General features: G+C 44.0%; 1 protein-coding gene and 1 long non-coding RNA gene across 6 annotated transcripts; one reads left to right on the forward strand and one right to left on the reverse strand.

Annotated features, from left to right (window-relative positions):
- Nucleotides 1-5,146: 5,146 nt before the first annotated feature.
- On the reverse strand, nucleotides 5,147-7,059 carry LOC119305066. 4 transcript variants are annotated; one of them, XR_005148533.1, is made up of 6 exons: nucleotides 6,566-7,059; nucleotides 6,399-6,491; nucleotides 6,144-6,203; nucleotides 5,938-6,027; nucleotides 5,688-5,844; nucleotides 5,147-5,405 (listed from the first exon to the last, which is right to left on the reverse strand). XR_005148533.1 is itself a non-coding variant. In XM_037581689.1 (5 exons), exons 1-4 carry the CDS (start codon nucleotides 6,710-6,712, stop codon nucleotides 5,938-5,940), a joined length of 390 nt encoding a protein of 129 aa, XP_037437586.1. In that variant the 5' UTR covers nucleotides 6,713-7,054; the 3' UTR covers nucleotides 5,147-5,405. The 4 variants fall into 4 exon arrangements, 2 of the variants coding, with proteins under 2 accessions (XP_037437586.1, XP_037437587.1); XR_005148535.1 differs by having other exon boundaries at nucleotides 5,742-5,844; nucleotides 6,566-7,058; XM_037581689.1 differs by lacking the exon at nucleotides 5,688-5,844 and having other exon boundaries at nucleotides 6,566-7,054.
- Nucleotides 7,060-7,616: 557 nt separating this feature from the next.
- Nucleotides 7,617-12,929, forward strand: LOC119307168. 2 transcript variants are annotated; one of them, XR_005149182.1, is made up of 9 exons: nucleotides 7,617-7,852; nucleotides 8,724-8,767; nucleotides 8,899-8,972; nucleotides 9,390-9,732; nucleotides 10,104-10,222; nucleotides 10,387-10,564; nucleotides 10,661-10,821; nucleotides 11,953-12,074; nucleotides 12,631-12,929. It is a non-coding gene; the product is annotated as an uncharacterized LOC119307168 (long non-coding RNA). The 2 variants fall into 2 exon arrangements; XR_005149183.1 differs by lacking the exons at nucleotides 7,617-7,852; nucleotides 8,724-8,767; nucleotides 8,899-8,972; nucleotides 9,390-9,732 and adding an exon at nucleotides 9,786-9,986 and having other exon boundaries at nucleotides 10,661-12,074.
- Nucleotides 12,930-14,625: the final 1,696 nt, after the last annotated feature.

Here is a 14,625-nt window from a genome sequence, read left to right on the forward strand (position 1 = left end):
ACCTCCTCCTCTCCCGCAGGTGCTTGGCGAAGCCCTGCAGGATTGCCACGCTCCTCCACCACCACCACGCCATTGTGCTGCTGCTGGATGGAGTCTTCCTCAACCTCTCCCTCTCTCCTTGCTGGATCAAGGCATGGGAGACATCACCGGGCTGTACATGTGTTGAACGCGGAGGTGCCGTCCGTTCGGCACTAGGATCATCGGTGATTTGAATCACGACGAGTACGACTCCATCAACCCCGTTCACTTGAACGCTTCCGCTTAGCGATCTACAAGGGTATGTAGATGCACTCTCCTTCCCCTCGTTGCTGGTCTCTTCATAGATAGATCTTGGTGACACGTAGGAAAATTTTGAATTTATGCTACGTTCCCCAACAATATTTCCTATGAAGGATATGTCAAGTTCATCAGATCAGGAGATACCTATTCCATCTAGTGAGGAACTCACTATAATTCCTGAACCCACCATTGTGATGGAACACGTTGAGAATCATGTTGAGGGTGACAATGAAACTCCTATAAGGAGTAAGAGACAGAGGACTGCAAAGTCCTTTGGTGATGATTTCATTGTGTACCTTGTGGATGACACACCCAGGACTATTTCAGAAGCCTATGCATCTCCTGATGCTGACTACTGGAAGGAAGCTATTCGTAGCGATATGGATTCCATCTTAGCTAACGGAACCTGGGAGATCACTGACCGTCCTTATGGGTGCAAACCTGTAGGATGTAAGTGGGTGTTCAAGAAGAAGCTTAGACCTGATGGTACGATTGAAAAGTACAAGGCACGACTTGTGGCTAAGGGTTATACCCAGAAAGAAGGTGAAGACTTCTTTGATACTTACTCACCCGTGGCTAGACTGACCACAATTCAGGTGCTACTATCACTGGCTGCCTCACATGGTCTTCTCGTTCATCAAATGGACGTTAAGACGGCTTTCCTCAATGGAGAGTTGAAGGAGGAAATTTACATGGATCAGCCAGATGGTTTTGTAGTACCTGGTCAAGAAGGAAAGGTGTGCAAGTTATTAAAGTCTTTATATGGCCTTAAACAAGCTCCTAAGGAGTGGCATGAGAAGTTCGAAAGAACATTAACTGATGTCGGCTTTGTAGTAAATGATGGTGACAAGTGTGTGTACTATCGCCATGGTGGGGGCGAAGGAGTTATTCTTTGTCTGTATGTCGACGACATATTGATCTTTGGAACCAAACTTGATTTAATCAAGGAGGTTAAAGATTTCTTATCTCGCTGTTTTGAGATGAAGGATCTAGGAGTAGCTGATGTTATCTTAAACATCAAGCTGTTGAGAGATGAGAATGGTGGGATCACACTGCTTCAGTCTCACTATGTGGAAAAGGTCTTGAGTCGTTTTGGGTATAGCGACTGCATGCCTTCTCCAACTCCATATGATGCTAGTGTGTTGCTTCGAAAGAATCGACGGATTGCTAGAGATCAACTGAGGTATTCTCAGATAATTGGCTCGCTTATGTATTTGGCGAGTGCCACGAGGCCTGACATCTCTTTTGCTGTGAGCAAGCTGAGTCGGTTTGTGTCAAAACCGGGAGATGATCATTGGCGTGCGCTTGAGAGAGTTATGCGCTACTTGAAGGGCACTGCGAGCTATGGGATTCACTACACCGGGTATCCAAGGGTACTGGAGGGTTATAGTGACTCGAACTGGATATCTGATGCTGATGAGATTAAGGCCACAAGTGGTTATGTTTTTACACTTGGTGGCGGCGCTATTTCCTAAAAGTCTTGCAAGCAGACCATCTTAACGAGGTCAACTATGAAAGCAGAACTCACAGCATTAGACACTGCCACTGTTGAAGCAGAGTGGCTTCGTGAGCTATTGATGGACTTACCTATGGTTGAAAAACCAATACCCCCTATCCTGATGAACTGTGATAATCAAACTGTGATAGTCAAGATAAACAGTTCTAAGGACAATATGAAGTCCTCAAGGCATGTGAAGAGGAGATTAAAATCTTTCAAGAAACTGAGGAACTCCGGAGTTATTACGTTGGATTATATCCAAACGTCGAAAAACTTGGCAGATCCCTTCACAAAGGGTCTATCACGTAATGTGATAGATAATGCATCGATGGAGATGGGTTTGAGACCCACCACATGAGTTGTCCATAGTGGTAACCCACTCTATGTGATCGGAGATCCCGTGAAGTAGAAGTGGGAGACAAGCTGTTGGTCAGCTGAGAGGAGAGTATCCTTATTTTAATTATCCCACTCTGTGAAGATGCAATACTCTCCTGATCTGCATGGCAGGTTGATATCTATCTTAATGTGTTCCAAGTGGCTTATTTGAGTAAGCAGAGATGTTGTCCTGCAAAGCATCTCCTGAGGAACACACCTATATGAATTTGACTGTTAACGTCGCAGTCTATGAGAAGTGGGTGCTCTCTAATAAATTCATGAAAGGCCCTGGAGTACGACGTATACACTCCACCCGCGGGGAAGCCTTGTGGCAGCCAAGTATCGGTCAAGAATTTGTGTGAAACTAGTCTCGCAGAAAACTTGTAGTTCAAGGCATAGTCCACTATTCAAGTTGTGATCTAGTGTAGCATTAATCTCTAAGTGGAAGTTCAACTTCACAGTCTCCACTAAGCACCGGTATATAAACAATGTTTTGGAAACAAATGGTGAAATGTGCCAATGAGACTTTGTGGGGGATTGTTGGAATTTGCTAGTGGGCTTTTGGCCCAAAGCCCAACTAAAATTCTGAAATTCTCTTGGCCCATTCATGCACACATGTGAGTGGAGTGAGTGAGGCTAAAGTTTAGTCCCACCTCATAAGTTGAGAGAGAGTTGCATCTCTTTATAAGGTGAGCTCTCCTACCACTTGTATGAGCATGAGAAGAGGAGACCTACATGCGCACTCCTCCTCCTCGCCTCGCCTCGTCACGACGCGACGCGGGTTGCGGGATTGAGCCGAGCCGAGGACAGAGCTATGCACGTTGTCTATATTTTTGCTGCTCGGGAAAAATTGTTTCCGATTCTTTTGGATCGTGACGACTCGGACGTGGGGTTTACTCCCACGACCTACCCGGCCCGCACTATATAGTCAGGCAGACGTCTACCCTAGCCGCCGCCGCTTCGTATGGTTTCTCACCACCGCTCCAGATCATTGCGCCGCCAAGCAAGTCTTCTCCATCCCTCCTTTCGGCGTGCACTGGGAGAAGGGATAGCAGGCCTCCGGAACCCCGCCACTCGTGATCCTGTACGGGAGAGGGGCGATCAGGTTTTTGGGGAGCGCACTCGCGTGACTGCTGGCAGCGACGACTTCGCGAACGACGACTTCTTCCCTGACCTCGGCAACCTCATCCTCGACGACATGGGCGACAACGTCAACGTCGGCGGTGCTGCTCCCGCTGCACCGTACGTGATTCTATCTTTCCTGTTCGAGATCGTGGTAGAATTCCTGTTTCTAGTATGTGCCCTAGATGTGATCTGTTCATCTGCTATGCTAGTTCGCATGATTAGTTCAATCTCTACTACTGTGGTCATGGTTTATCTTTTGTTTATTCGGATTAAATCTCGTAGTAATTTGCTCATATTTTCGACAGAAAATAGCCACCGTTGCCACAGTTTTACTGAAACACGCAATGTAACCAGGTCTCATATCTCATCAGAAAATACAAGTGGATGTAATCCGCAAGTGCCTAATTCTCTTTGCCAGAAATATGACATACAGAGCATTACAAAGCCGATTTGCAAGGCAAAAATATATGAAGGAAATGATAATGTACGTACCATCTCCCTCCGGAGCTCTTCCTTGTAACCGAGCTTGTTTAGGCGCTTCTCACTGGAGTCCACCTCAATCTGGGACAGCGCTACTCTCCAGGCTCATCGCTATCCTTGTCCTCTGCCCCAGCACGGCGCCACCGCTGCCACTGCTTCTGCAACCAGCCGCTCCACCCCTTGAGTGACGCGGCCGCCCCGCTCCCATCCTCAGTGCCCACAACACGAGTTGGCGGCTAGGGTTAGCCGCAGGTGCGCGCATAGGATGGGATTGGGAACAACGAGGAGGTGCCGGGGATCGATGGGGGAGAAAAGGGTGGCGGCCAACGCGAGAGCCGAATGGCGTCGCGGGGGCAGCAGCAGCGGTTCCTTCGGATCTCAGAGGCGGCGAAGGGCTCCGCCGCTGGGGCGTCCTTGACGATGGAACCAGGAAACAGATCGAGGGGAGGCTATGAGAGGAACATAGAGACTCGCCCCATCCCACAGCAGACCGCCGCCTCCTGCAAGCGCGACGGCGAAGGTTTCGATCGGCCGCGGAGTGGGTGTAGGGGTGGATCGGGCGGCGGCGGAGATCGATCTGCTGTGGGCACGAGGGATCGATCCCAGGGTTTTTTTTTGCACCGGTTTATTTCGATGGAGGGTAGAGCAGAGGTGGGACGATGACGAAGAAAAAACGGTGGTAGGGGATGATGAAAATAAACCGCGCGGACTATTCACCAACTGCTTCATTAGGAGTAGATATAGATGAAGGATTATGCAAAGTGGCACTCCATGATACTTTTTTTCTTTTTACTTTTTTTGGATGAAGGTGAGGATTTTTTTGAGATGTTTTTTAGACGGAGGCGAGGACTTTATGATTTTTTAAATGAAAACATGCGCACTGCTTCCTCTCAAGCGGTGCCACAGGGTGACGCCCCAACCACTAGTAAACTTGAAGTAGATTCGCTGCCGGTGACATGGATATGGCTGTACACGAGCCGAGTCGTCTCAGCCCCGAGCTTTGCTTTGTCTCGCCCTTTATCTGAGCCTAGCAGAGCCTGCTCACTCACTGACTAAGACGCCAGGAGGGGCTTGGCACAAGCTTACGTCCGGCTCGGGTCGACTTGGGAGGTTCGGCGAGCGGCAGCGCGGCATTGGCAAACCGGGTTGGGGGCTTGGCGAGGTACAGGGAGGCTGCACGGCGTACTGTGACGGCAACACCCTAACCCTAACCCTAACCCGAGGGGAGCGAGTGGCGAGAGGGAGGAGCCAACTTTGATCGGCCATCGGTTATATGTCTGAGTAACTTTAACTTAACTGAGAAATGGCAAAGCTCATGAACTTGTGTAGTCGAGTAAATGTTGACATACGGGCATGATCATGAACAAAAGGGCATGTAAAATAGGTTAACTATTTGACACATGGAATGCTCAATAAAGAGGGGTTTCAATATGGTGTACTGCATTTCTTTTAGCAGAAGAGAGAATCTCACAACGGGCTGCTACTTTGGCACTAACTACAACTAAAGATGTTATTTCTAACATATCTAGAGTACTACTACAACATATGGTGTCACAGGTAAATATCCATCACAGCTCTACAGAAACATCCCTTTTCTGGCATTTTCTCGCATCCCTCTTCTGGCAGCCGGTTCAAGAGTCTGTAGGACCTGTAACAAACAATAAAACAACATGAGTGTCAAATAACCAAGCCTTCTTTTGCATGCAAAAAAAACTCTCCCAAGGTGAATGAGAGAGCGAACATGCAAGCAATATTTAATCACATTCTTTGCAAAATGTCACACAGCTCAAAGTTAGCGCCCGTCGACAAACCTACAAGCACCAACATGCACCTCTTGTACCAAAAAATCTAAAACTTCCAAGTCTACAATGGAAGATGTGGATGCTTTGGTGAAAAAAAACATGGATGAAGTCTGTTCTCTACAACATACTTGCTGCGCACCACCTATTTAACAAAACCATAAACTTCCAATATATCACCATACTTTATGGTGTGCTATGATATTTTGAACATCACATGGGTGTCATGTAAGAGTGTGACATAAGCTTGCAGACTTATTGCTAGCATTATGTCTGGATAATAATTATCTGCAAAAAAAATGGAATATACATACTTGAGAATTGAAAAAATAATATGGATAATAATCTGTAGATGGGTCTAGTTAAAAGAGGAGGGTGTACCTAGCTTGTAAGAACTTCTCCAAGTTCTGATAATTCTGCTGTCCACTGTACAGTACTTCGTTGTTTTTTGAGTGTGTGAAACACCCCAACCTATGGAGTTAGGGGGAAAATCTCTTAGTGCTAGCACTTGCTAATGATACTTCGGTACAGAGGAATGGATGGCAGTGATCAAGCAAACCGCCATTATAATATAGAAATGAACTTACAGAAATATGAACTTCAGCACCTGAAGGGCCCTTGCATGTGATCATCAGCGTATTTTCCAACTGACAATTGCAAAGAAAAAACATTGCAGTCAAGACCGTGAAGCTAACAACTACTCCCTCCGTTCCAAAATAGATGATCCAACTTTGTACTAAAGTTGATACAAAGTTGAGTCATCTATTTTGGAACGGAGGGAGTATCACACAAATGTAATTTATTTTCAACTCATTAACCTAACAAATCTCTAATACACCAACCTCGATTGTGGTAGAAACAGGTTTTCCATTGATAGATTCAATAACATCACCTTTTTGGATTCCGAGTATCTCAGCATTAGATCCTTTCGACACCTAGGGTTCAATTGCCAAACAATTATACCATATACACATGGGAAAAAGAGCACCTTCAGGAAGCCATTACATACCTCTTGAACAATAAGACCATGATCAATGTTATACATTCGCCATAACATGTCAACATGAGCAGGTTCTAGAAGCTTGATGGCTTGAAACATCATCCCAAGATGGGGCCGGGCGATGCACCTACACCAAATCAGACACCATTTTAACATATTTCGAGCAAGGTATAACAAAACCTTTCAAAATAAGCAATCTTTGGTGTTTCTATCAAACATGTTAAAAAATCAACATATTTTGAGCAAAGTATACAGGAGTTGTAAACTTCTCGAAATAAGCAAACATTTGGTGGAACTCAACTTTTATTTAACATGTTAAAAAAAATCAACATATTTTGAGCAAGGTATACAGGAGTAAGTAATCCTTTCAAAATAAGTCATCTTTAGTGGAATCCAACTTCTATCTAACGGTCAACAAATATTTTGATACAAATAAAGTTCAAAAGGGCCCAAAGGGGATGAATCATTCATTGTAATTGAAAAATGCTCAAAGACGGGTTTTCATGACATCTACTACCACTATAAAAAGAAGAGAGGGGCAGATCCAAACAATCAGGCGCGTCCATAGACAAGATCCGATGGTCTGTAATCGTTCCGTGTTTAACCCAACAAGCCACGCAATTAAGCCACCCGCGCCCCCGTTCAAAAACAAAAACCGTTCGCACGACCTCTCGCCTCGCCCGCACGACCTCTCGCCCCCTCCTCCTCCTCCCGCACAGTTCGCTGTCGCACCATCGCGTCGTTCGCTGCGTGAGCCGCCCGCCGCAGGTCGCCGCCCGTCGTGCCCCGCGGGAGCCGTTCGCCGCAGCGCCGTCGCGCTGTTCGCCGCGTGAGCCGCGGGTCGCCACGCGTCGCGCGCCGCGGGAGCCGCCCGCCGCAGGTCGCCGCCCCGCCGGCGCGCCGTTCACCGCTCGTCGCGCCCCGCGGGAGCCGCCACAGGTCGTCGTCGCGCTGTTCGCCGCCCGCCGCCCGTACAAGATCCAGGCATCCAACCCTTTCTCCACGAACCCACTCCAGATTGCTCCATTCATTCGGTCAGATTGCTCCACTGATTGTGCCTTCCTTCTGCTTCAGCCGTCACCAGGTGTGTGTTAAGGGAGGACCGGACAAGCGTGTGCCAGGGAGGAGGATGCCACCACGCTCTTCGAAGATGTGCGGAGTTGTCGTGCCTGAACGGTCACCGTAGCTGCCTTCGAGGAGGATTTGTGCCTGCATCTTAATGTTCGCCAAGCCCATTACATCGCTGGTGCGGGACACACAACAAAACAAATCTGAACCTCAGCGACATATTTGCTGGTAAAGTCCTCTCCCTCTTATATCTCGGTAGGATGCATTCTTTAACGATTTATTTGCTGGGGTTTGTTAAGAAATTCCAAAGATTTCAGAATCTGTTTGGTTGTGTGGTTCACAGTCCCTGGGTGAACAAACTTGTGAGTTTGGTTGTTGGTAGCTTAATTATTTGGTCTTCTATCTAATAGACAGATGTCGAGTATAAAATTTGAATCCAACTCTAATTGAGAAGACTTGATTTTTTTTAATCCTGTTGATGGATGGCCTACTATTTCAACCTTTGAAATATTGCTGAATTTGTAACCTGTCAGATCAGGGTAGTTACAACCTATGAAATCTTCTTGAACGTTTGAACCTATGGGATTGGGGTAGCCAATTTTGTATCGTTGATACGATGGCTACATAAACAATTCAGCAAGTTACATCTGCTTCATCGGGTTGATGCTTCATGCTCAGCAAGTTTCCTTTCCCTTGAGTCGTTTTGCCTCGGTCGGTTTGTTCTTGTGCAGACAGATGTGTAGACCACATCTTGTAGACGGCTGATATGGATTATGCTCCACCCCTCCATGACTTCACTCGAGTTAATTCCGCGCGATGCGACTGACACAAAACTATCCTCGGTATCCACAAAGATCACCCTGAGTGATGGCCTTCCTAATATTTATTTATTTTCATTTTTCTTATGCTTATGGCTATAAGTTAACTCCAAATATGAGGTCTGTTCCTCAAGAGATTCATTTGTTGTATCAGAACGATTGCAATAATCCCCATGGTTAAGTAATGAATTCTCTTTTTTTACAAAAAAAAACTCCAAATAAGTTTTTTTTAAATATGGCACAAAATTCTGATTACATCATGGTGATATTTTTTCTTGTAGGGAGAGAAGGAGGATAAAAGGTGCAGGTCCTCTTCACAGGATAGGTACAGACTTGACTAAGCGATTAATGTTGCTGCGGTTCATCTACATTCATTTTGGACATTGATTCTTGATTTACCCTTATTATTACCATATGGTAACTTAACCATCTCCATCTCTCATGTTAATTCTGAAGACCTTTTATGTGTCATGTCGACAAGGGTGTCTTTGATAAGATATCCAAGCAGGCTGCATGTGAGGTGAATCAAGGTAACTACATGATGTAGTGAAGTATAAACTCCTCTCCCTGTGAATTTTATGCCAGTTGGGCTTCATTTTAATGCTTGAGTCCTAATATTTCATTTCTCCAAGCTTTTGAGTTCTAATACTGTTCTGTATTCTGAGGTCTTGAACATTTGCCTGCACAACAATGATCTATAATAATTCCATTCTAAGCCTAGAGATAGTTGTACACATCATTTATTCAATCCTAAATTACTCTATGCTCTGAATTACTCCCGTGGTGCATTTTATGTCCCCCTTACATCTATATCTATGTCTTCTTACTCATATACATGCTTTCCCATGTAATCATCCTTAACAAATGTCATGTTCAATCTGTAACTACTTATCAGGGTATTTTCTGATTTTTTTTATGTTGCCGCTTACTGATCTTACGACTTGGAGAGGAGAAGCCAAGTAGCAGCAATCATGCAGCTGTGTCATGCAAACAAACTGAGACTGCAGAAAGTCACTGATTGTACAAAACCAGAAAAACAAATTGCAGCGCAAGCATGCAAAGAGGCAATTGCGCAAATCAAACACATATTCAAGTAATAAGTCAGTGAGAGGCTTTATATTAGGCGGTGTACTGCAACAAGGTGCCTCCCTCCATCATCATTCCATTCTTCTCCTGTTCCCTATCTGTCAGCTGCACCTACAACCGGTGCCCCACTCTAGCTCGACAATTGACAAAGGCTACGTACATCTGTTGTGGTCGGCAGCGAGGCAAGCCCTCCTTTTAAACCATGTATGTTGATTTCAAATAGTAGAACTAATTCATACTTTGAAGTAATCAGGCTTCCATGGACGTTGATTTCCATTAAACAGTATTTTGCGAACTTCTTGTTCTCTGCAAATTTTGGATGCCACCGGTCAGTGTGACGCCCAAACCTTTGAGTGGCGTGTATGGACTTTGGATTGTTTACACTTTACAGCCTGGTGGCAAGTCTTTTTCTAATTGAGACAATTATTTAGGTGCTAAATCAAACAACATGTCTATAGGTTCGTTGAAATTCCCTAGACGAGTTACTTTCTGAATTCTGACTCTGAGTAGCCGACTCATACTTATTTTTGCGCCTTTAGTTGATTTGCTTTAGTGTGTTTGGTCTTTCTATTCAGGATCCTATCTGGAAAACTAGATGGTGTACGGATTCAGAGATGAACATGACGAACGATAGAAGGTCGATTTGGATTATTCTTGGTCCATAACTATCAATTATTCCACTGCCACACAACTGGTATTCCACTTACCCTTCCTTCCAATTTTTATTTGCAAATTTGTGATGTTTATGGTACCGTTTCAGTGGTTGATTGAAGTAGTGAGGATATTCTGACTATGATGAATTAACAAAAAATGTATTTATGCTGAACCAATCAATTTTTTATATTAAAATCCTTGCAGTGTTTGTGCTGGCAGGGAGAGAAGGAGAAGTAAGGTGTTGTGGGCAGGGACTGGTTGTGGGTACAAGTAAGAAGGCCAGATATGAGATGGGGGAAAGGATGCATGCAGGAGAAGAGAACAGACTGCAACGAAAGGCAGTTTGAGATGTAGCAGTGGACGCCTCTTCCATGATATTCAGGTTGGTGTAAGACTGCTCGCCTTAGATGCAATTGACTGGACATTCGGAGCTAGCTCTAGACAGGATAATTTAGATTGATGAACTATTTTGTGGTAGCACTCTGCGTGTTCAATGATGCCGCACACGTCCTCTCATCCCGTCACCAACGGCCTGGATGTGGCAGCTGCCGTCAACATCCCAACCGTCACCAGCACCACATGTTGAATGACATTGGCATCGTGTCACCGGGGCAGCAGCTCAACACCAGCATTATTCTGGTAATGCAAGCCCCGTTCCATCTCCTTTGTTTGCAGTCATTGTTCCAATATTACTGGAGATAAAATCCATTCTAGCTATCCTTGCTGAAGATCATTTGGTGGTGTTTGATCTAGACCAAAAATTTATTTGATGTTGTTTTCTGTAATTATGATCAGCTCAGTCGTAAGATATAGAGAGATCAATCACATCCGATCTTCGATTTAATGTAAATTAGATGCTTTCCTGAACCGCGGGTTGCCTGTTTCATGAACAGTACTGCCATTTTAAAAATCTAGGGCCTAGACTTGATGACAACATTATTATTTATACCGTTGTACTGGGCCATTTGTTAGCAGCAGACAATTATATGCCAATCTTTATAAAGTTGAGAGACTAAATTCCAGTGACAAAAAGCCTTGTCATACTGGCAGTTATTTTCCAATGAATGTCTGCATATCATCCACTTGACTTGATGTCTGCCTATAATAAAGTTGGCATGGACCTTCTGTTCAAAATAAAGCATGCTTGGTTTTTGGAGTTGCATCCATCAACTAACCTTAGAGGAATTCATATATCCACCACGCCGGTGCTTCTTTTGCACAATCTTATACATTAGGACTTTATACTCCTTCACAAAAAAACACCCTGGCAAAATATCCGTACGCTACTTTGCCTCATATCATAAGTGTAGTTTTGGTCACGTATGTTGGAAATATATGCTTGTTCTGCGGTGATGAATCACAGAATCAGAATGGAAAATCTGAATGGAAGTTATTATTTGTTCATGTGTTGATATAGTGATTCCGTTTGAACTTGAAGGATAAATATGGTGGAGCCTTTTTTTAGTAAAGTTTGTTTTCCCTTGGAATTATTGTTGTAATAACTATATTTGTGGGTGTGCAGTTTTTGATTGTCTATTCATGATATTTAGATAGATCGGATTCGTTCCTTTATAGCATACATGGACTTGAATTATTTTGTCATTGATGAATATGCATAATGTACTTTAATTTGTTGAGATTTCAAATGAGGTTGTAGGAATCAAAATGGAACTCTCATGTGGCTGACATCGGTTTTATATTATATTTTTAGATGAAATTTCTATATTTACTGATCTCAAGATATATTTGATTTCATTTTTGTCTCTTGAGACAAGGAGCGAGAAAACTGTTGATTTTGCGAAGAACAATTGTCACTGTATTGCTTTCAAGGCGGATGTTCCGTAGACAAACAAGTATGCAATCAACACTCATGATTTCAACTGGTTTCCAATGTACGTAGCATCTCTATCTGGTTATTTTGCTTTTTGGTTTGTGCACTCATGGAACGTGAAAGAATTGAACCAAACAATTTGCAGGGTGAATATTTAATATTTCATTTTTTATTCTACCTCATGAAAACTCTCTAGATAATTACCTGTGGTTCTCATAAAGTATAGTTGTGAGATAAGAATTTTGGTGCATCTAATCAACTACACTGAGAATGAAGCCGCATACAACATGCACCCCTTATGTTGTACAAGAACTGGTTAGTGTATTAAGACATACTAAGGTAATCAGGTGTCTTCACTCCATGCATATGATACTAAATTGTAGTGTTGCTTGAAAATCATTTAAATTATAGGTTGATTGTCATATTTTTAGTGTAATCATAATATCTTTAGAATTTGCATTTCTGGTTGTAACATCAGTCGAGGCGTGCATTGCTTGTGCACGCTTACTATATTCCTTGTGTATGAAGCTGCAATTGAAATATATACGCTATAGCATGTATGTGAGCTTACATTATTTGTTTTACAATTGCTGATTATGATTAGAAATAACATGTAGCATGGAAAGAAGGAACGACATGAGCTAAAAGATGCAGAAAAAGAGGATTAGGCCCGCAGATTGTTGTCAAAGAGAACATTGAGCTATGAGGGTGTTTTTTTGGGCAACACCGGCGATGGTCTCAGCAGCTAAATGATGGTGAACTGTAGCTGTTGTAATACTGTGAGAAATATATTATGATTAATTTTAACTTACCTATCCGATTTTTTTCATTGCGATGATCTGATAGGCCCCATATAGGTGTTTGGATGATAATAGGTGTTTTTCTGGGTTCGGAAGGGTGTTCATTAAAATTATTGATTGGTGAATTCCGGTGGCGGATTTAATTTCATATATGCTTTAGAAAAGTCTGTTAAGTACATATTACATCAAGATTTAAATTCATAGAGTATGTGAAATGTACGGTAAACCATTGCTCATGTAAGATATCGCTATATGTAAAATAAAAATGTAAGTTTCATATATTTAAATATTATTTTTTAATCAATTTCTACCAAAACGTGCATTGCACGTGCAAGCTTACTAGTTACATAGAAGTAAAACATCATATTTCAACATAACCAGGAACAATTGAGTACCACAAAAGAGTACTTGAATATCTCCCAGGTTGAAGGAAAACTGTCCATCAAAATTGAGAGAGAGAACCTAAGGCATAGATTTCCATTTAACTTTACACTACAATTTGGCTGAAGACATATGAATCAGAATTATAATGCCTTATCAGTTCCTTATCAGTTCATCATGAACCATTTTGTAGTCTCAGCATGGTTCTACTTGTTTATTTTCAGTTCTTTATTTGCTTATAAATAATTATTATTGCCAAATTGTTTAATTTATCCACTTGTACAAACATATGACGGCATGTCTATACATAAAACACGACAATGATAACATTTTCTTTGAGAATCTTAACATAACCTATGGTCATTAAATTGCACTGTTCAAAATATATATCTGCCAGTTAATCGGCATATCAGTCAGTTAAAAATGACCTATTCACGCAATTAACTGGGTGGACCAATTTATCTGTCTAACAAGCAGATTAATCGGCTTGTCAGACCAAATTATTGGCTGGATCGATTAACTGCCTGGGCGATTTTGGCCCAAATTTAGCCTGTTCCCTCCCTTTACCCACAGCCTCCCACGCATTAGGTTGGTCCGTGATCTCTCCCGCTCATTGAGCAGCCCCCACGCCAAGCAGCCGTCTGCGTTGACCCTCCTCGAGCAGCTGCCTGCATCACCGCAGAGGACACATCTCCACTCCTCCAGCTGCTTCGTCATCTGCTCCTCCTGTCCTCTATCCATGGCATCAACAGGCCGCAAGGTAAACTCTTCTCCTCTGTGATGTAATACTGCTGCAGTGCTGCTCTCCTATGTAGTACTCCCTCTGTTCGGAATTAGTTGTCTCGAAAATGGATGTATCTAGAACTAAAATACGTCTAGATACATCCATCTCTGCGACAAGTAATTTCGAACGGAGGGAGTACCTAGAATGCACTGGTGTGGTGCATTTGGCATTTGCTGCAATCTATGGCTGCTTCTACTGCAGCATGTGCTCCAATATTGAAAAGCAATTCAGATGCAGCCTAGGATATATATAGACATGGCCCTAGTTAACCTACCAATGAATTCAGTTAATAGGCTGATAAGCCAATTTATCCCTGCTCAGCACCCAACCGATCCAAGGGATCGTCTCGGCTGGACCTGCTTCTTTTCTTGTCGGATCCATCCACACCCGCCGCACTCATCTTCTTTCTTGGAACCCTTGGCCGAGGGCAGGGCCGGGGAATGGTCGACGGGGTGCGGGGCCGCCACTGCAGGGCGTCGGCGGAGGGAGGCTCCGAGCCCCGGCCGCCACGGCGAGGGCCGAGGCCCGAGCAGGAGAGGGGGCGGACTCGGGGCGGCGTGGCTGTGGCGGTGCGGCGTGAGGAGGGTGTGGAGAGGGGCGCGGCGCGAGGAGGGGGCGGGCTGGCGGCGGCGGTGCGGCCGGGTCGG

The sequence above is a fragment of the Triticum dicoccoides genome, chromosome 5B (assembly GCF_002162155.2).
Source record: "Triticum dicoccoides isolate Atlit2015 ecotype Zavitan chromosome 5B, WEW_v2.0, whole genome shotgun sequence".
NCBI lineage: Eukaryota > Viridiplantae > Streptophyta > Magnoliopsida > Poales > Poaceae > Triticum > Triticum dicoccoides.

What these genes read in the sequence shown, in the direction of transcription:
- LOC119305066 (XM_037581689.1), bottom strand. Translation starts at nt 6,712, where the DNA reads ATGTTAAAATGGTGTCTGATTTGGTGTAGGTGCATCGCCCGGCCCCAT. An exon ending in ATGGTCTTATTGTTCAAGAG is followed by an intron (nt 6,492 to 6,565) that starts GTATGTAATGGC and finishes ATTGAACCCTAG; the next exon opens with GTGTCGAAAGGATCTAATGC. An exon ending in GTGCTGAAGTTCATATTTCT is followed by an intron (nt 6,028 to 6,143) that starts GTAAGTTCATTT and finishes CTAACTCCATAG; the next exon opens with GTTGGGGTGTTTCACACACT.